The 21,430-nt window shown below is 46.7% G+C and overlaps 1 protein-coding gene across 3 annotated transcripts; it reads right to left on the minus strand.

Moving 5' to 3' along the window:
• Nucleotides 1-12,753: 12,753 nt before the first annotated feature.
• Nucleotides 12,754-20,981, minus strand: MIDN (midnolin). Of its 3 annotated transcripts, none has more exons than XM_075283527.1 (7): nucleotides 20,724-20,981; nucleotides 19,993-20,080; nucleotides 19,840-19,902; nucleotides 18,012-18,365; nucleotides 17,166-17,301; nucleotides 16,425-16,688; nucleotides 12,754-15,342 (listed from the first exon to the last, which is right to left on the minus strand). In XM_075283527.1, exons 1-7 carry the CDS (start codon nucleotides 20,918-20,920, stop codon nucleotides 15,080-15,082), a joined length of 1,365 nt encoding a protein of 454 aa, XP_075139628.1. In that variant the 5' UTR covers nucleotides 20,921-20,981; the 3' UTR covers nucleotides 12,754-15,079. The 3 variants fall into 3 exon arrangements, with proteins under 3 accessions (XP_075139628.1, XP_075139622.1, XP_075139616.1); XM_075283521.1 differs by having other exon boundaries at nucleotides 12,755-15,345; nucleotides 17,166-17,298; XM_075283515.1 differs by having other exon boundaries at nucleotides 12,757-15,345.
• Between the last annotated feature and the right edge of the window lie 449 nt (nucleotides 20,982-21,430).

Consider the following 21,430-nt stretch of genomic DNA (forward strand, 5'->3'; position numbering starts at 1 on the left):
CCCTTTAAGTCTATAATCATCCTCCAGTCCTCCTGATGGTTTTGGCACCATAAAGACTGGGGAGTAGACACTGAATCCTTTCTAGGGCCCCCTTTTTGATGTACTTGAGAATGGAGCATTCCAGAATATCCTGCTAAGTGGCAGGAAAAGAACAGATCATAATAAAGCGATCCTGAGGTAGATGGAGGAACTTGATGGCATATCCCCTTTCTACCACCTGCAAGACCCAGGAATCTTGAATAATTTACCGCCAGAAGGTAAGGAATTGGGAGAGATGTCCCCCATCTGGAGTGTTGGCCACAGGAAGAACCCAACCTTCAAAAGCTAGGATTCTTCCTGTCTTTGTGGAATCTACATCCAGAGCCCCTAGATTGGTATCTAGGACGCCTCTAAGATTGAGGTCTGTACTGTGGCCGATAACCGTAACCCTGCCTGGAAGGTCTAGATCTGCCTCTGAAGGATTGATGTAGACTTTTACACCCTTCCTATAAGCAAGACCCTCCATTATGTCATCCAGGTCTCTGCCGAACAACCTCAAAGGGTAAAGAACTTGGTAGCGTTATCCGCTCTCAAGGGCTTTGACCATAAAGGTCTCCTAGCAGCCATAGAGAGAGCCATCAATTATGCTGCAAATTTACCCTGCTGTTGGGCCGTCTCAGCTAAATAATCTGATGACAGGAAGATAGAGCTCAGGGAAGCCAGGAGATCATCTCTGGAAACACTCGAATCAATGTCTTGCTCCAACTGGGCAAGGTCAACGCGCAGTTTATTAGCGATATCATTAAAGGCAATAGCCATAGAGGTCTGCGCAGAAGCCGCAGCATAAGACTTCCTCAGGGTCCCCTCTATACACCTATCCATAGGATCTGGAGGTTGGAGTCATCATCCTCAGGGACCACCGTATGGCGGGACAGCTTGACAACATCCATATCTACTTTAGGCAGAGCATTGGAACGGTCCAGCTGAGACTCCACAATTGGAAATAAGGCCTTAAATCTTCTTGTGGAGATATTGTCCCTTTCAGGGTGTTTCCACTCTAGGTGCATAAGTTTGTCCAGAGACTCATCCACTTGGAAGGCCCTGTGCCCCCTATTGGTGGAGGTAGAGGCTTCCCTGTCAACATCACGGTCTCTTGACCGGATGGAAATCAGCAGACTATACATCTTCTCAAGAAGAAAGAGAGGTCTGCTGGAATCTTCAATAGTGTTGTCATCAGAAGAGAGCATCTCATAAATTGCCTGAAGATCCTCTTCAGAAGGCAGAGAGAGAGACTGCTTCTCAGAATGCTGTTTCTTAAAAATTTGGAAAATGGAGTCGCAGATCTCCTTCAAGGAGTCCTCCATGAACTCCTTGACCCACACCACGACATCTCGCATTGAAGGCTCTTCCATGTGGGGACTACAGCACTGGCGGCAGCGAGACAGCTCGTATCCAACAGGAAGTGGCATGTTGCAATCCACACAAGACAGGTGCTTTCACTAAGAGCATCTCTTACTCCTAAAGTCCCCATCAGCACCAGAGGTGGAAGAAGACATCTATATAGAAAAACACGACAAGTCAGCAGACTGCTAAAACAACACAAAATGAATGGGAAAGGTACCTTAAGTGCGGACCAGAGATCCTAGAGAATAGAATCACACACACAAGTGCTAGTAAGAGCAGGAACCAAAATAAATAGTGTCAGGCAAATGACATATCCATCAGAGCTTCCCACTAAACAAGAGAATCCTTGTCCATAAGGGCAGAGTAGAATTTATGGCAGTAAGACAGGGGAGGGGGAAGGAGGTGAGGGACAGAGGGAGGAGCAACCTGTGCCTGCTAACACAAACCCTACACTCCCCCCCCCCCCTTCCCCACACATGATATGCCGCAACTCATATACCGCAGCCCTATAAAACAAAGAGCAGAAGAATCCTGTGGAGAAATAGGGGAAACACCGGAAGTAAGCTGCAAAATGTGCAACCACAAACCAGTTTCCCCAGAACCTCAGAAGGGTTCTGGGAACTGAAGTGACCTACGTCACTTCTGGGATTGGAGGAGACGCCAGCTTCCAAGCAGCAGGTAAGCTTGCAGAAGCACGCGTAGCGGTGGAGAACAGAAACTAACCCCTTACTTTCCTTGCAGCTCAAAACACAGAGCTGCAACAAAGAAAGAAGAAAAAGAGCTGGACACAGCCCTGAAGAAAAGGATATGAAAACCTTATGAAAAACACCATATGGGAGGACAAAAAATACCTCCCTCCACCTGTCCCACCACACAGGACAGAAAAAAAAACCTCTTTAGGGTAACAAAGCCATGCACATTTATTTTTTGTTAATTAAAAATTCCACCTGTCCTACCAGCACACAGGGGCAGAAGTATCCCGTATTGTGCTGCTCGTAGGATGTAAGGGAAATGTAACGAACACCATATAAATTTGGTATCCTCGGAATTGTACCGAAACATAGACAAAATCGACGAAAATCCAAAAAATGCCTGTGGTAGGAAGGGGTTAAAAAGCGGTTAGATGCGGAAACCTGTGAATACTATATAATTGGGTCTGGTGAGTTTCCACTGGTTTTATACTGAAACTAGCGAAGAGAAGGGTCCTCCTTTAGAACTTTTCTTTCCAACAATTTTAGACATATTCTGCGGTGGAATCTCCTATGGACACTACAACCCAGATGTGAACACAGTCTGACATTACAGAGACTAAATAGCACATCCTGCATCAAAATCATGTGCACTTATTGCTCAGCAATGATAGAAGCTATAGAAAAAAAATTCTTACTGCACTGATAGAGCCGCATCTATTAACAAACGCTAAGAACTAGAATTGGTGGACATGGTGAACGAAAGATTGTGAATGACAATCTGTTTTCCCTTAGCCCAAACAGCAGCACAACTGGGTAATCCTGCCCCTATGAGCTGTTAGGACAGGTGGAATATTTAATTACCTAACAGCAATTAACCCCTATAAGAGGTCAGAGGACCAACTCCCCTTTGTGTTAGTAGCAAGTAAAGTTTTAGACATCTATTTAACAGAAGTAATATGACATCCAAACAAATAGTACAATTACAGCATAGGGAGGGAGCCTTGTGCTGCTGTTTGGGCTAAGGGAAAACAGATTGTCATTCACAATCTTTCGTTCCCCCTACGCCCAACAGCAGCACAACTGGGGATTTAGCAAGTATCGCTTTCCCTTAGGGCGGGTGATTCTGGCAAGCTGATGCCAATACCGAATGTCCAAATGCTGTGGACTCCCTTGTTCGCCACTCAAGTCTATAATGTTTGGCGAAAGTTAGCTGAGAACTCCAAGAAGCCGCTGCACATATCTGTTCCAAGGAAAGAAAACGTCTCTCGGCCCATGATGTCGCCACTGCTCGGGTGGCATGGGCACGGATAAGGTCTGGTACCGGGAGGTCCTGAGCACGTAGGGAGCAGATAATGGCTTCTCTAATCCATCTTGATAGAGTTGGTTTGGATGCTTTGGTCCCTTTGGTGTGGCCAAACACATTGATCAGCAAATTCTCTGACTTCCGAAAGGACGCAGTCCGCTCTAGATAAATCTGCAATGCTCTCACCAAGTCCAACTTGTGCATCCTTTCCTCCCACTCAGAGGTGGGAGAGGGAAAAAACGCTGGTAAGACGATTGCCTGGTTAACATTCTGAGGCGTGGGTACCTTTGGCAAGAATCCTGGGACAAACCTCAGTTGCACTCTGTCTGGAAAGAAGGTTATAAATGGCTCAGAGGCCGCTAGGGCTTGTAGCTCACCGACCCTCTTGGCGGAGGTTATTGCCAACAGGAAAGTTATCTTGTATGCTAGGTACTTCAAATCCACCTCAGATAGGGGCTCAAAGGGGGGCGCACAGAGCCCTTGCAAAACTGCGGCCAGGTCCCAGATCGGGACCGGTGGCTGCACCTGAGGACGGAGTCTAGTAGCCCCTCTTAAAAATTGCTTAATCAGAGGATCTAGTGCTAGCCGGGTCTCCAGGAGTGCGGACAGAGCTGAGACTTGGACTTTCAAGGTAGCAGGTGCTAGCCCCTTCTCCAGGCCGTCTTGTAGGAACTCCAAGACTGCATTCCTATCAGGGTCGCGCTGGTTACTCGAACACCAGTTCTGAAAGATTCGGGCGACCCTCTGGTAGCTCTGGTTAGTTGACTCTGCTCTTGAGTGCGCCAAAGTTCTTAGCACTCCCTGGGATAATCCTCTTCTGCCAGCTAAAGGCTGGCTGACCTCCAGGCAGTGAGGTTGCATCTGTTCAGGCCTTGATAGGGCCGGCTGTTCCGGGTTACCAGAGTTTACACTGGTGGAAGCCTCCAGGTGTTCCTCCGTCTCATGAGAGTGAGGACGGTGAACCATGCCCTTTTTAACCAGAATGGCGACTTCCTTGCCAAGTTCCGGTTCTGCCTGCGTTTTGTCAATACCTTCCGAATCCTCAGTTGACGAGGGTAGACGCACTTCCGTCTGATCCTCCCTGGTATTGACAGGGCATACAGCGCTGGAGGATTGTCTTCCCGAACTGGGGAGCGACGTTCCTATATTGCAGCGCCGTTTGAGGTGGCCATCAGATCCACCTCGGGGAGACCTCATCCTTTGATAGGATAGTGGAGAGCATCCTGGTCTGGGGATGACCTGGCTAAGGTCCTCCGCATTTTGGTGAGTCAGTCCCACCGACTGTAACCTGGAATTTGAACCGCTGGCCGCTGGGGAATACATAGATCCAAATAGATGAGGATCCTGGCGTCTGGTGACGTGGAGAGGGTTCTCGTCCTCTGTCCGGGATGACCGTAAACGGCTGTGAACAGGCTGTCCGTCCTGGTTCTTTACTCCCGAATTTGTGGAGTCCACGTCAGAAGCTTCACCTGAGCTCTGGTAATTTCTTGCCAGCTGGGTAAGCGCGTTCTCTTCAGGTAACGCCAGGTGCTCTGTACCAGGGTCTCCCCCAGATGAGCTCCCCTGGACCGGGAGGCATCTGTGGTCAACAGGGTCTAGGTAAACCTGACCGAGGACCTGCCATCGTGAAGATGGGTCTGCCGGGCCAATCCTGGCCGGGCACTGATGGTTCACTGGATAGGCTCTTTTAGTCCCTAGGGACAGCGATTCCGGACTCGCAGCTTCTTGACATAGAGAAGGTGCCTCCAGGTAGGAGAGTCCCTGGTGAATCCCCGGAACTGGATTCGATTTGATGGAATCGTGAAAAATCTTAACGGGTCTTCTTTGATCCTGGCTCTGAGAGGCCTTCTGTCCCCCTAAAGGGCTCCCCAGCCCTACTAGGGAGCTGGGGGAAGACCCGTGGATACTACTCCCCTGGAGATAGGGGGGGCTGAAATTCTGCCATCTGGGAGGGTGGAAACTTGAAGACAAGGTTTTCCATCTGGGTGTTCGTCCCATTGATCTAAGGTCCTGGGCCGAGCTATGAGAGATCCTGCGAGTGTACCTGGCCTGAAGGTTCCCTAAGGAAGCCGCATCCCGAGACGGAAGCGGTCTATGTCGAAGATGAACCTGAGTCCTTCGCCCAAGATTCTGGAAACCACGAAGCCTGGAGGGAGATCCTTCTGGACGGGTACTCAAAGATGAAGTTGTTTGGGGCCCTAAAAAGGGCAAGATGTTCTCTCGGCCGGTGGAGCCTAGATGTAGCCAAGGACCCTGGGACCTTTGCGTCGGGGCCCTAGATGGACGGGCCCGCTTTCTCCCAGGATGGCAGACCACTAATGGGTCAGGGATCCTTCTTACGGTCACGGAAAGTACCACGTCCTCTACCTCGGCCCTGGGGAGCGGAGCGTCCACGCCCCCTGAAACCTCTGGTGGAGGACCCTCGGCCTCGAAAGGCAGTTCTCCTTTCTGGCGGCTGCGGCAGATTTTTAGTTTTAGTGTCCGCCAGATCCTCCATGATTTTGTCCAGGGCTTTGCCAAAGAGCCTACCGGGCTCAAAGGGCAGGGTACAAAGCCCTAGTCTGGAGGAGTTGTCCACCCTCCATGGTTTAACCCACAACGATCGCCTGGCCACAGTGGTGAGGGCCATAGATTTGGAGGCGAGTCTTAGTTGCGACCTGGAGGATTCAGCCAAGTGGTCCACCAATAAATTAATATCGGACATAGCCGATAGGAGGTCGTCCCGGTGGACCCCCGTGTCTATATCCCTAGCAAGGGAAGATAGTTCGGCCTGTAGGGCAGAGACCACCTCATTAGCCGATATGGCCACGGAGGCCTGCGACGAGGCGACAGAGTATGCCCGCCTCAGGGACCCCTCTACGCGGCGGTCCAACGGGTCCTGCAGACTTGAGCCGTCCTCGGCTGGCAGGACTGTGCGGCGGGATAGTTTGGCAACTGCCACGTCTACTTTTGGCGGTGGTCCCCAGGCCCCCTGCTGGGACTCAGATATAGGAAAAAGTGCCCTGAACCTAGCGGAAGGTGTAAATGCTTTCTCGGGACGCCTCCACTCGCCTTCCATTACCTGGACCAGGTCCGCACTAGCTTTAAAGGACTTTGCCCTCCTGCTTGGCCCTTCCCCTGCCTCCCGATCACATGATCTGAGGACTCTGAAAAGTCTACCCATCTTTTCGAGGGGAAACACCTCCTTCTCCACCACCACCGGGTCTTCCTCTGAAGACTCAACCTCCCCGATGTGAAGGCGTTCTAGGGGCGGGAGGGAGGGCTCAGAAGGCTCCAACCGAGGCCTCTTGGCGAGGTGGGAAATGGTCTCATCCACTTTCCTCATGGACTGGGACACGAAGTCCTTAACCCAGGAGACCATCTCTCTGATTGGGGTAGCTTCGGAGGGAGGCGCTCTACATCCCTGGCAGTACCTGTATTCACAGGCGTCAGGGAGGGGGATATTACATCGGGCACAAGACAGATGTCTCCTCTTCGCAGTGGTTTTCCTCCGAGGGAGGGTCGAAGAGGATGAGGAGGACATACTAGAAGGAAAGAAGCAGCATAAAACAGAACATCCGGACCTCAGCAACAACAGTAGCCACAACAGCAGCAGCCCCCCCCCCCCCCCCAGCACCACCACCACCACCACCACCACCACCAACCTTGATAACACGCAGTTGAACTTCCAGCTCTTGAGCTTCTCCTGAGGCAGCAATGTTTCAGAAGTACCTGCAACCGGAGCGACAGGTACCATACTGTGGTGGAGGGGGGGTTTAAATAGGTCGGCTGGGGGAGGGACAGGGGTGGAGCCACGCCCCCTTCACCTGGGTCCGAGCTCCACCTAATTTCATAACAACTCGCCCCCCCCTTTCGAGCAAGCGGGGGGGGGGGGGGGAGGGAAGACACACTAACAGCAGTTGCTTACCTGCTGTTCATTGTTTCCTATGATCCTGCGCAGCCTGCCGCGGCACATACCTTAGTCGTGCGGCCTGCGCATGCGTGGTTTCCCCGGAAGCAGTCCCCGGCTCGGACGGAACCTGGGAGCTGAGAAGTAGTTCCCAGCCCCCGCCGGCAGACAAAAGGTTCCTACCTGCCGGAACCTGCAGCGCCCGGACGTCCGCGATGCCGCCTGCAGAGCGGAGGATTAGATACAATGGTCATCACCCAGGATACTGGAAGCAGAAGATCCCGGGGACCATCAGGTGACACCCACTTGCTCCAGCAGGGAACCCGGACCGGCGCAGGGAGAGAGCCACGCAGCAAGGTACAATCTTTAGGGGGGGAGAGGGGACCCCTATAGGAGGCCAAAGCACCTCTCCCCCGTCCACCTGTCCTGTCCCACAGGACAGAAAAAAACACAAAGGGGAGTTGGTCCTCTGACCTCTTATAGGGGTTAATTGCTGTTAGGTAATTAAATATTCCACCTGTCCTAACAGCTCATAGGGGCAGGATTACCCAGTTGTGCTGCTGTTGGGCGTAGGGGGAAAGGTGCTCCTTAAAGGTACATGACAGTATAAGTACAGTCATAGGAAGCAATTTCCTGTTTCTGTTTTTTATTTCCAAACTGTTGAATCTCTTGAGCTGTGTGATGTTTAATTATGGTTGTTTTTTTTTTGTTAGGGGGCGTTCACACGACCATCTGTGTCCGACAGGTAGTGTCCGCTGCTAGTGTCCGTTCAAAATTTCGCACGGACATTAGGAGCGGACACTAGCTGTGTCCGTGACACCTGTCATTTATTTAAATGGCGATCGGGTGCGTTCTTTTGCACTCTGTGCCTGTCCTTCACTGTCCGCATGTAAAGATGTCCGACTTTTCAAGTGGACAGAAGAACCCTACATGTCAGGTTCATTCACATTCTACACCAAATTCCTCACCATTTTGTTCCTTGTGAATGCACGCTAAGGGCTAGTTCACACAGGGTAAAACGGTCAGGATTTTGACGCAGAATCTGCATCAAAATCCTGCCACCTCCCATTGAGATCAATAGGAGCCTGTCATTTCCTTTTTCCGTGAGCAGGAACAATGAAGCAAGTTTACCTTTCTTCAGGCAGATTCCACGGCTGATTCAGCCACGGACGTTTGCCTTGCGAGCCTCCCTCCCGGCTAGGCCCATTCATTAGGAAATTTGCCTATTCCACGTGGATTTTTGCAATTTCCATGTGGATTTTCTGCCTCCCATTGACTGCGCTTGTTTTTGCAGGCGGAATCTGCCTAAATGAAGCATTTTTTTCCCCCCACTAGCGGAAAAAAATTAGCAGAACCCATAAAACTCTATGGGGAGGCATTTTTTCCACGTGGATTCTGACATAGATTCAGCACCAAAATCCTCTCCAAAAAACTCAGTGTGAATGAACCCTAAAGAGGTTGTCGGACACTGACAATTATTTTCCTTTACTTAGGATAGATCATTCATTTAATATCAATGGGTGTCTGACACCTGCAATCAGATGTTTATACTACAGTGTATAGAAAGAGAAGCAGATGGCTCTGTCCACTATGTAGTAACTCAGCTGCACTACTACAGCTTAGCACTCATGGCAATGAGCTGTAATAGCAGCCCCTTGCTTTCCTAATGTAGTGTCTCACCAGTAAAATAATAGATTTCTCAGGCAGAGATCACAAAACAGTGAGCAAAAAGACCATTCCATTCCTTCTCTCCATCATGGATATTCCCAACTCGCCTGTTCACCAACTTGTAGGCTGCATGCTCTGTTCATTTCCTGTTTTTTTTGTTTTTTTTTAAGTACCATATGGATTTAGCATTGGCCAAAACTAAGCAAGGACATCTACAGAGAGAAAACTAGAATGGAAAGGTTTGTCTCCTGTATTGTTCACCCAATCCACTGACCCTACATTGAACAGCTGATCCTACTGCTGGAAGCAGCTCCAATTGTATTCAAATACTAGACACAGCTAGCCCTCTGAGACCATTACCTGCACAGGAACAAAGCTGCTTCCAGCCCTGTCCACAACAATAACTTTCAGTGCCCAAAGGCAGCCCCTTCAGATTATCAATGCGAGTGTCCGGGTAGCTAAACGCCGCAGACCCCGCAAGCAGAATCCGTGGCAAGATTGAGCAGGATGCTTCTTTTTTTCTGTGTGCTGCTGTGATCTCTGCCTCCAGCGCGGCACCTCCCATGAGGCGACCTGAAGCAACCGCTTCAAGCAGCGCTATGCCAGGGCCCCAGGGAGGGTGGTATTTTTGATTACCTAAGCCAGTCCAGGACAAGCTGTCCTGGACTGGCTTAGCACTGAGCGGTGGTTTGGGGAGGCCACTGGAGTAGAGAGGTCCTCTCCGTGCCTGCTCTCTGCCTGCGAACGGCGCTAAGCCCCACCCCCTTCGCTTCACCACGCCCCTTTTGCGGCACCATGCCCCCTCCTCCGGGGGGGGGGGGGCTTTCTGTAGTTCGCCTCGGGCAGCGAAAGGGGTAGGTTCACCCCTGTCTGCCTCCTATTGAAAACAAATCTGCGGCAAATTCCCCCATGTGAACTGACCGTAAAGGCACAGTAAAGTCCAGAAGTAAGGAGCTCTGTACATGGTGCAGAAAACAGCTGATTAAATATAATTAGTATGCGATCAGTGAGAGTCATTCAGCATCCCCACCGATCTCATATTACTAAAAATTCTTAAAAAAAAAAAATACTTCAACATGCTAATATATCTGCATACCTCAGACATCAAAAGCGATTAAAACTCTGTATGATGTAGCAGTACATGCATCAATTGTCTAACCTTCTAATAGAGTTTCTGATCCCAACCAGATCCTTAACCATAATTAAAGATTTGGTTGGTTAGATAGCTTTTTTTGATTTTGGTGTGGCGTTTTTTGTTTGTTTTTTTTTTTTTTTTTTATAAAAAGAGCAAGCTTGTGTTTTGGCTATGCAGTGGGCACATGCAGTTTTGGGCCCTTATACCCCAGAGATGTGTAGTATTTTCCTTCTTTGATCTCATATAATGCAATGAACACATATTGCACATATAGAGGCACATAGAGAATTCCATGTGCTTCCTAGACATGGAATGGACAAGTTATATTGTTTATGTTACACACAATGCCCAAATACAGGCATGTAGAGAATATCCCATGCTCCCTAGGCATGGAATTTAAAGTTATATGTATAGAATATACTGGAATGAATACATATTAGAAATATACAGGCATGCACTTAATTCCCAGTGCTTCCTAGATGGGGAATGAACAGGCTATATGTATAGATGAAAGTGCAATGAACACGCATACAAAAAGAATCTACACATATAATCTTCATGTCTAGACCACACATGAAACTCACCAAATGTCTGTATACACAGAATGTGCGTTCGTTCCACTGTACACTAAACATATAACCTGTTCTTTCCACATCTAGGGAGCACAGGGATTTACTACATGATTGTATACATGGAAAGTGTATTCATTCCAATCTGTTCTTGAAGCACCAGAAACCAATAATACTTGTCTTGACATTTATACTTATTAACAATTTATTTTTCTTCATTCATAAGCATTTTCCTTAAGCGTTGATACAGATAGGATGACAAATCTAGCAGTTACTCTTGCATCTGAAACGGATTAGAAAGATTCAAGAAGTTTTCATATCGGTTATATGCATAATCTCATTAAGGTCAATTCTACCAAACGTGTGTCAGCTTTGGAGTCCCAGATACATGTAAATGTTTATTTATACACAAAGGAGGGGACAGTGCTTTGAAGGTGTGTCTTAGCCTGCCTGGGCTTTGGTCAAAGCTCTTTCCCCTCATTTGAATGTATATAAAACTTCCGCTAACATAAACATGAGGCTACAAAGCTGGATAACCAAGGGTATATTTGAAGACTATAGAATCACCTCTACAAGGTACTGGGATTAGGTTTATAACCAATTTACTACTGACAGGATTTCTTTAAAGTAGAAAGGAAAAAAAAACAAAAAAACCCTATAGCTCTCTGAATATATCCTGAATAGCCAAGCCTTTAGTGAAAAAGCTTTAACTCTTAGGAATAGAGGCAAAAATGGATATCATGGGACCCCCACAGGAAAGTCAGCCTTTGAGCCCGCCCCTGAGGAATACAGTCACACTCAAGCCATGAGAAGAATGTAAACACTGATAGCATCTAACCGATAAAACAATTTATCGTGTAGTTTTGGCTAATGGCAGTATAGATCTGTAACTATATAATAAGCTGTCTTTTTTTATGTAGATTGTAAGCCCCACATAGAGCTCACAATGTACATTTTTCCCTAGCAGTATGTCTTTGGAATATGGGATGGAAATCCATGCAAACACAGGAAGAACATACAAACTCCTTGCAGATTGTTTTTTGCCCTTGGTGGGATTTGATCACCAGGATTCCAGCGCTGCAAGGCTGCATTGCTAACCACTGAGCCAACATACCGTATATACTCAAGTATAAGCCAACCCGGATATATGCCGAGGCCCCTAATTTTACTACAAAAAACTGGGAAAACTTATTGACTCGAGTATAAGCCGAAGGGGGGAAATGCAGCAGCTACTGGAAAATTTCAAAAATTAAAATGGTCAGAGTTTTTGGGTGTAGTAGTTGCTGGGTGCTGGGGAAGGGGAGGGGTTGTTTTGGTTGTCTGTCTGCCCCTTCCCTGAGCTTGAGAACTTGTTTTTTTTTCCCCTCATTTGGAATTCAGTCTGGCTGAATATCGGGTATCTGCAGTGCTCCTATTAACCCCTTCCTGATGGAACAGGAGCACTGCAGATACCCTATATTCAGTAGACTGGGCACTTTCAGACACAGTGATACCTAATGTGTATGTGTTTCACAGTCATTTTCTACTTTTATACGTATTCTAGGGAAAGGAGTGTTTTAGAACAATTATTTTAAGCTTTTTTTCCACTATTTTATGGGATATCCTATACATTACCATTGCGGCTAGTCATAAAACTGTGCTAAAAAAACTCTGCTTATACTCGAATATATACGGTAATTGGAGATATACCCAAAACTGATTATACTGTGTTTTATGACATTAGCCAAAGAACTCTTACCACAAGAAACCTTACTGAAAACAGGTGTACAGGCTTGATCTAAATAAAATTTGTATCTAGACAAAAGTCACATCTCTACACATACAGATCGGCACATACTCTTCCAATAGGCACCTACCTCTTTCCCTTGCTGCAAAGGTTCATGAGCTGCATGATAGGCCCTGGGTAGAGCTTCTGTCTGCTGTGTGTGGACAGGAGCAGACAATATGGAACAATACCAAGCAAGTGGTACCCCCATAATGCTGGCAGGATGTAGGCCATGTGCACAACATCCCTAGGGCAGGCAGTTTACAACTATATCAAACTACCTGGTTATCTGGCACTCTTCTCTGTTCAGCAGCCAGTCACTAAACAGAGAAAGATACAGACAACCATCTAGAACAGGGGAATCACAGAATACATTGCAGGCAACTGATGATCCAGAAAGCAGGAGGTACAGAGCATTCAGCCCTGGTTACACTGGCCCCATAGCAGCAGCATAGTCTGCACTGAAGTGAGAATGGCAGACTCACTCTGGAGGGCTACACAACATTAATACTGCCTTACAGCATGCTTTAGTACAATGAACAAATGTCCAGAACCTTCATGATCTTAGAAGCATGCTTCAGGCGTACAATATGTCCATACTATAACACCAATGTGAAACTTGAAGTGCACCAGATTTCCCTGCAAGATATACGGAGTCTTGGACTGAAATAAAGATTTTCTTCCAACCTTAGATGCCACATACAGTCATAGTAACATACTGCAACATACAGCATAGGTGACTGTTTCCAGTGGCTCAAGGAACTCTCTTTTCTGAAACTATGCATGTCCACATGAAACAACAAAAGGTTATACGGACAACACTTTAAACAGTAATAGACTGCAGTTGGGTACCAAAAAGTTTTTGTGGCTGATTTATTCTGAAAATTAACTCATTATACAGGTCTGTTTTGAGGGGGAAAAAAATGATACCAGAGTAGTTTAGTCCTGCTACATATTTTATTTGACAAACTAACTGAATTTCTACTTTTCCGGTTAGTGTACTTTCATTCCTGGCTACATATAAATATGTGCCCCAGCACTAGTCTAACCCTTCAGTACTACCAGAAAAGCAGTGTACCTGTGAGTAAGTGGGGTAACCCTGAGGTACAAAAATTATACAAAAAAATGGAGTTTAGAAACCATAAAGAAAATACATAAATAAAGCAGATGATGTGCAAATGAGGGTTATCAATTGGATGCATTGAGTGCACCATAAAAATAACCGAGGATAATCCTCTGATTCATGCATTTCTAAATTAAATCAATGTTTCAAGCACATTGAGATAAATTGATAGGATACAAATAGAACAGATCACACGATTGTGACACAGGAAGATTGTGGTGGTTCTGAAGCCACTCTTTCATACAAGACAAGACTAGAGAGGAAAACCTAGAAGGCAAAGAGGAGCAGAGGGTTGTTCCATGCCCACGGCCTGCCTGCTGTCTATGCAGACTGTGACATTACCAACCCACTCCTCTAATGGTAACATTGAGATCAAGACAGCAGAATAGAAAGAGGGCCAAAGCTTAGCCACCCTACATCACAGCGCTGCCGAATGTCAGTGAACAGCACCTCTTCCTGAAACACCCACAAGTGGGGGGGGAGGAGGGGGGGGGGAGAGAAGCACACTAACAATTCTCACGCACAGACTGCCAGGAAATACCTGGTACATACAGAACTAAATACGTCACTGTAGGCACAGTGGGTGAAAGAGGGAAGGGAGCCAATTATCTCTGCACAGAGGAAACAGAAAAAGGAGGAAGAGTGGGCAAAAATAAAATAAGAACGACACAGCTTACCATGTTTACCAATACTGCATATAGAATAAATCCCCATCATTAAAAAAGAAAAATTCAGCTCCAAGAACATTTCATAAAAAATAAAAATACCAATTTCATTAAAATAAAACAAACTAAACTGTTGATCTGGGAGCAAAAGGAATTATTTAAAAAAAAAAATAATTCAACATGTGAGGTAAATATAATAAAAATGTAGAAAGCCTGGACACAGCATAAAATGCTGCCTCCCTCCCTGCTACTGTCCCCACCTCATGGTAAGTGAAGGGGTGAGGATGGATGAGAGCCATGGCATGCAGAACAGATCCCACCCCCAAACCATGTGGAGGAGGGACAGAGGCCCACAGCATAGTACAATGATGCTACATATGACAATAACGGTGATGACTGGGGGAAGGGGATGAAGTATTTAAATAAGTCCCTGTTTCTCCTCATCCCAGATAATTCCAAGTACTAAGTCCTATAGGAGCAGGTCCATCCTGAACAGCAGCATGTCTGAGGTTCTATTCCACAGCAGGCGGATTCTGAGAAGCATTTCCAAGCTCTGAACATTCCTGTCTGTGCATTCACGTATTACAGAACTGGTCTGAGGATCAGGGGAGGCATAAACATTATTCCAGGAACAAGAGTGCGCATTATTGCCTTTACACTCCACAATGCAAGGATTCAGTCCAAACCTGCAACGCCGCCAATGACAAGCGTTTAAGGCAGACATTTTTATTTTTTGTTATTCAAGTCAATGAAAACTTAATGTTTGGCCATGTATTGTTTTCCTTTAACGATCACATCTTCAAAGGTTTAATTCCCATGGTCCATATACAGCTGTAGAAGCAGTTCTACTGTGGAGCAAACAATGTGAAGATACTATAAGATATGTCTCATGCCACCACAAACTCCGAGTTCAGTTCAGCCTTCACATCTGGTTTCCATAGCGAGTCCTCAAAGTCCATCTCAAGGGCACCATCACCACTTGATGTACTGCTGTTACTGCTGGTCCGACTAGACTTTCGCGTAGGAAGCCACTGATAAGGAGCTCTGGAGTCTCTCCGTGCCTTCCGGCGCAATCTTTTTTGATGCATAAGCAATTGCAAACGTTCTACTTTGCAGCGAGTTGCCCTGTTTTCCGTTTGCCGCATACGATCTCCTGTAAAATAAAAAAAAACATAACATAACTGACACTTTCCATTTAAAGTCAATATAATAGACATGATAAAAAGGTGCTCTCAATGCAGTTTCTTAAAGAAACACTGATTGATTCAACTAAACGGAAAAAAAAAAAAAAAAAAAATGGGGAAAGGACTGTGGTAAAGGCCTCTGAACATAAAGCATACATAATTCTTGAGGTTTCAATTGTGTAACCAGTCACCCGTGTATTCTGCAAAATGATCTATTCTCCAAATCATAAAGTGTATGCAATAGGGGATACTTTACTTAAACTGAAACAGTTAAAGAAGCCTGTGGATTATCAGCTGCACGCAGGCATTGAATTTTTTATCATGAAGCTCCCACAGCTTCCTGCTGTATAATGGGATCTGCTCACCCCTCCCACACGTAGTCTTTCTTTGTTCTCCAACACAAAACACACAGAATGAAACTGGCCAGATGCATACAGATTCCACCCCCCCTTTTTTTCACCCACACCCTCTAGTGGGGGTGGGAGGTCCCCAGTTACAAATCTGTCTAGATACCAACTGACAACCAGAGTCAAAGTGTGAGAATGTGTACACTGTCCTCTAACAGAAGGAAAGGGTGTCGGGCCCAGAAATTGCTCGATCCCTTGTAATTAAACAGAGGCCTTCACCCCACAATTCTTCAGTATGAGCCTACATTCCTCCACCCTTCTGAGCACACATTTGTATATAAGCAGGTATAAAATAAAAAAGGCACATATGTATGCACATGTGCAAGCTTACTATTAAAGCAAAGAGGCTACATTATGCAGAGAGGTGGGAAATACTAATGTTGTCCATGTACACATACTATCTTGAGTGGGAGTTAAAAGTAGCATTGTGAGGTCTTTATTTTGCAGAGGCCTTTGTCTAGTTCCCTCCTCCATGCAACCAACTGAACAAACAGACAAAAAGGCCTGCCCCTACCAGCATACAAAGGGAGAGGTCAGGTAACCGTTTCAGTAGTCAGGACACAACCATTTTCCATTATCTGACAACAATGCACACAAAAAGAAATCTGTAGTTACTGCACACATTTAGGAATTTTACTTACCAGTAGGTTTGCACTGGCGAACTTGGGGATGGGAATGTCCTGTTGGTTGGCTTGTTTGCTGGGGATCACCGTTTTGTAGAGAGGTAGCCTTTGCATTTCTGATTTGTGATGTACACTGAGAGTGACAGCGGAGTGTTGTGAGTGAGGGTGGCATACCCTGGTAATGGCGAGTAGCACTCAGCAAGTCATTAAGGATCTGTAAGATTGTCCCAATGTCTCGACGTGGACGGCCTGCACTATCTTGGCAATGGGGGTGCAAAGTGCCTGCAGAAAAATAGTAATAGCGGGATTAAATGCACAATAACTTAATAGGTAAAATGAACTAATTCCATCCCTACAAGTACCTATGATTAAAACCTTTTTATGGCACCTCGTTATACAGTAGAAAATAGAGAATCAATGCATTAACAACAAGTCTACACAAAATATATACATATAATATAACCTTTGCTTGCTACAACAGTGCTGTCTATCTTTCATAGAAATGATAGAAGAAATCAATGGGATTTCTGCATTGTAAAGATATGAACATTTCTTTACAATCAAATTTCTGCATGCAGATGCTATAGAAGTTTTAGTCTTCAAATCCAAACTTTTCATGGGGTCCATTTTAAAGAGTCCAAACAATCAGCATGTAATATTTGAGTTCTTGGGTCATTATATATGCACTCCACCAACTTATGTAACTTTTTAATGACAATATGGACCCCTATCAGTTCAAAAAAATGGAGATATACTTACCAGAAAATGTCCCTGAGAAGACTCCAGGAGCGTGGTTGACAAAACTCTCTATAATAGCACCTGGTTTTCGAGGTCGTGCAGATTGGGCAGGACTAGGAGGTTCACTACTGCGTGTGGTGCTGCTACATGGTACCTGCTGGAAAAGTATAGCAGATGAGAATGTTACATTAACTGCCAAAAAAGATCATATACACATGAAAGCAGCCCAAACACTTGAAGACTTCACATGATGGCTCAGTGGTTAGCTATGTTGCCTTGCACCACTGGAGTCCTACACTTGACTCTAACCAAGGACAACATCTGCAAGAAGTTTGTAAGTTCTCCCCGTGTTTGCATGTGTTTCTTCTAGGTACCAGGTTTCTCCTCACACTCCAAGATCTAGAAATTAGATTAGTGCTGGGCAATTAATCGAAAAATAATTGAAATCAAAACTCAGTTCACTTAATTGATATGAACTCGCATCGATTATTTCAATTATTTTGCCTCCATTGCCATCCTGTCCAATGGCTAAAGGATATGTCAGTAACTACACATTATCCAATGAGGATCACTGATGTGTCTCTTAACTGAAAGCAAAATTCAGTACACGGCATCTAAATAGGGGTGTGAATATGTAAAATGGAGTGTCCTGAAGGTAATAATTAACTGTAATCAAGGTAAAATGGTCAGTTAGTCGCGAGTTTGATTTGGATCATAATCGCCCAGCCCTAACTTACATTGTGAGCTCTATATGGGACACTGACAATGTCGTTAAGATGCTGCAAAATATGTTGCCACTATACAAGTAAGATAAGTAAAAAATAAATACTTTGCATCTTCTTTGATTAAAACTGCTGGTGTACTCACCTCTGCACAGGGCGATACAGCCACACCCTCTCCATGTGAGCGGAAGACGCTAGTGGTGAGGGATGAGGAATGGGGTGCATCGCAGTGAGTTGAAGAAGTTGGTGCTGACTCAGTAGGTTGAGAAGAACCCTGTGTGCAGCCTGCCAGTCGAGAGAGTACAGGTGTTGTGCTTGTATGCAGCGTGCGGAAGTGAGGGGCAGCATTGTGCTCAGTTCCTCTAGTGATCAGATGTCTATGCTGGAGATGGGAGCCCCCTGCTTGTTGGGCAGCCAGCTGAAGCTGTACAAACATCATATGATCTCCAACACGAAGCGCAAGTGTGAGTGGTGAGCGTCCAGATAGGAAATCATTCACCTTCAAGATAAAAACAGAAGTGAGAATGAGATATTTTAAATTACAAAAAAAGAACATAACTTATTATGAAAATGTCCAGGAAGCGAAGTCAGCAAAAGACATACGGACAAAATACCAAAGACAAAGCAATGTTCCAAGATGGCTACCTCTGATGGCAAAGTAACCTAACCAATACCTTTATTAGTCACTCATTGTTAGTCTTCTAAACCTAGAGTGTAAGGTCCTAATATAGGAACCAGCAGCTATGTGAATAATAAGGGTGGAGACCCTCAACAGGGGCCAGCAAGACATGGCTGTCATACAGCTGAACTCCACAGTCCATGCATTCCACCTCCGTTTGCTCATCAAATAAATGGTTATGGATTTTTGCTGTCAATGGTCACATGGTTTTGCAGATTTACCTGCACGGCCAATAGCATCAAAATATGTGAGCAATTAATATCATGATTAAACAGCAAATTGTCTTGGCTTGAGTGGCCGTACCAAAGCCTTTTCTTAAAAGTCTTCACCCTAACCCTCAGCCGGTAAGAGGCCTCACTGAGAGGATGTGACCATCATGCACCTGAATGTGTTAACAGAAAACAAGCCACATTGTGAACCCATTCACAAGGAAGAGAGAGCATAAGCTGCACAGAAGCAGCACACCATCACGACTCAATCACACAAACAGTCATGATTTCAGCACCCCTCCCCCACGTCACGACTCCCCCACCCCCGCATCACTGGACAAAGAGCAGAACATTAACCCTGCAAGAACTGAAGACAATACATAAACAGCCTGTGTGTATGGCAGGTACATCATGTACTCTTTTTTTCCATGTATATATGAATGCAGCTACTCTCCCAGTTTTATCAGGCTGCTCTCTCTGACTCACCCCCCTCCAGCCCACGCCTGCAGGAACAGCTAAAAATAGAAGAGTCCAGCACGCAGTCGGGAGAACAAGGCCAAGGGAGGAGGTGGGGGGGAATAAGGTACAGACATGGGAAGGGTTTGTAGGGTGGGAGGCTAAGGGGAGGAATACAGGGCAAGAAGAAGAAAAGTACAAAGGCTTGGCAAAAGGCGACTGTGTAAAGAGCAGTCGGCATAAAAAGCTGCTGTGCAAGCAGTGACATGGAATGACACAGCTGGTGACGGTAACAATGTGTCGCAATAAGGAAATGCAATTGTTCTGAACAAAGAAAACCCTCGCCAAATCACTGGCAGAAGGTCGTCATATAATGCAGTCGATGCATATTGATTTCTATCACCAGGGACCCCCCAACACCAAAGAACCCCACCAAGAAGGAAGCTGGGACTTTAAGAAACAAAGTATGGGAACGACACAAGGGAGGGGAAACAGAAAGAAGGCCCCACCCTCGACACCATCTGATTAGTAACCGGCTTGTTTGTCAGGAGGAAAGGCATGACCTGCGTCATAGCGTGCCTGGTGACATCACACAGAATGTGGCAACCACCCACTTCAGAACTACTCACCTGCGTCTCTGTCAGACTCTCCAAGGCCTGCATTACAGACTGCTCTGGGCGGGACATCTGGGACTATGGAAGGAAATGAGAGGTGCGGGGTTAATAGTCAAGTGCACTTTATTATAGGTCTCGTCCTACATGAAATCTACCAAATTCACTCACCATTAGTCCAGCCTCAACCGTAGGCAGGAGGGTCAGCTTGCTTCCGTCTGCAACTCCCAAATCTTGTAACTTTCCAGAGCTTAAACGCCTGAAGAAGAGACACGAAACTTAAGACCCCAGTTCTATGACACAGACGCAGCAAGAGCACGGATTTGGGGGTTTTGGCAATCAAGGGGTTATGGCCAGAACACTTGGGGAGTGCGAGTGGTGATGGGGGAAGGTGGAGTAAGATGTTTCGGTGATGTCACCGCTGCTAGAGCCTCCCTGAATTACTTACTAGAATAGAGGGGAGATGGGGCCAACCCGGGGAGTAGATTCCTGCCTCACACTGGATCTTTGAATGAAGCTGACTCTTCCTGCCAGCCATAGCAAAGACAAAAGGCAGGACTCCATAGAGGAGCCCACCATGGGCTATGAACACTGGTACAAGGAAACACTAGGGCACAGGAAGACATTGGGGGCTGGGGGGCACAGGAAGACATTGGGGGCACGGGCACAGGAATCTGGGCACATGGACAGGAGGGGGAGGACAGAGGCAGCAGCCATTGGAGGTCCAGGAAGTTTCGTTACACAAAGACCCACCTCCCCGGGGCACAGAACAAAGGACGGAAACACCGGGGAACCGGCACGTCCCTGGGGCAAGTGGAGGTTACACGTCAACACAAAAGTCATGGTGGGGATGGGAGCTGAGCCCCCCCAGCACACACACGCAGGGCAGCGCCGACACTTACGTCTCCCGGTGCAGCAGGGTCAGCCTCTCCTTCGGCACCTTTAGTCGCTGAGAGATCCGGCGCTTCAGCCCGTCCACCGTCTCTTCAAGGGGCACCGAGAGCTCATAGCGAGTGCCGGTGGTGCTGTGAATGTTCAGGTTCATGAGAGGCTCTCCTCCTACGTTCGTGCAGCTCCGGCCACTGGGCTGCTGCTCCATCCGGGGATCGTTCTCCAGCTCCGGTCTCCGCTCTGAGCTCCGGCGTAAAACTAGCACACAAAGTTACACGAGCTCCCCCTCCTGAACAGCCGCGTTGGGCCACGCCCCCCAACCAATCACAGCTCCTTTCCACCTCCCCCACGTGGCGATAACGTGACCCCTCCTCTATACATCGCAGCCAATCCCCAACAGGACTGGACGTTGCTTCCCGCGGCCCCTCCCTGTCTGACAGTAGCCACGCCCACCCAGGCCATTCATAATAAATCGGATATAAAACAAAGAAATCCGACGGGGAGACGCGGAGGACCCGAGGAGCAGACAAAGTGCTGCAGCCAGGAGCCTGGACCCAACATGTCACACACTTCACACATGGCAGCTTTATTGGAGACATTTCTGCAACTGCACATCAATTCCATTCACAGGAACTCCACTTTAACCCCTTCCTGTCGCTGCCACTTTTCAGTTCTTGTTTTTTTACTTGCTGCCTCACAAACCCCATAACTTCTTTAT

This window comes from Leptodactylus fuscus, chromosome 1, assembly GCF_031893055.1.
Source record: "Leptodactylus fuscus isolate aLepFus1 chromosome 1, aLepFus1.hap2, whole genome shotgun sequence".
In the NCBI taxonomy this organism is placed as follows: domain Eukaryota; kingdom Metazoa; phylum Chordata; class Amphibia; order Anura; family Leptodactylidae; genus Leptodactylus; species Leptodactylus fuscus.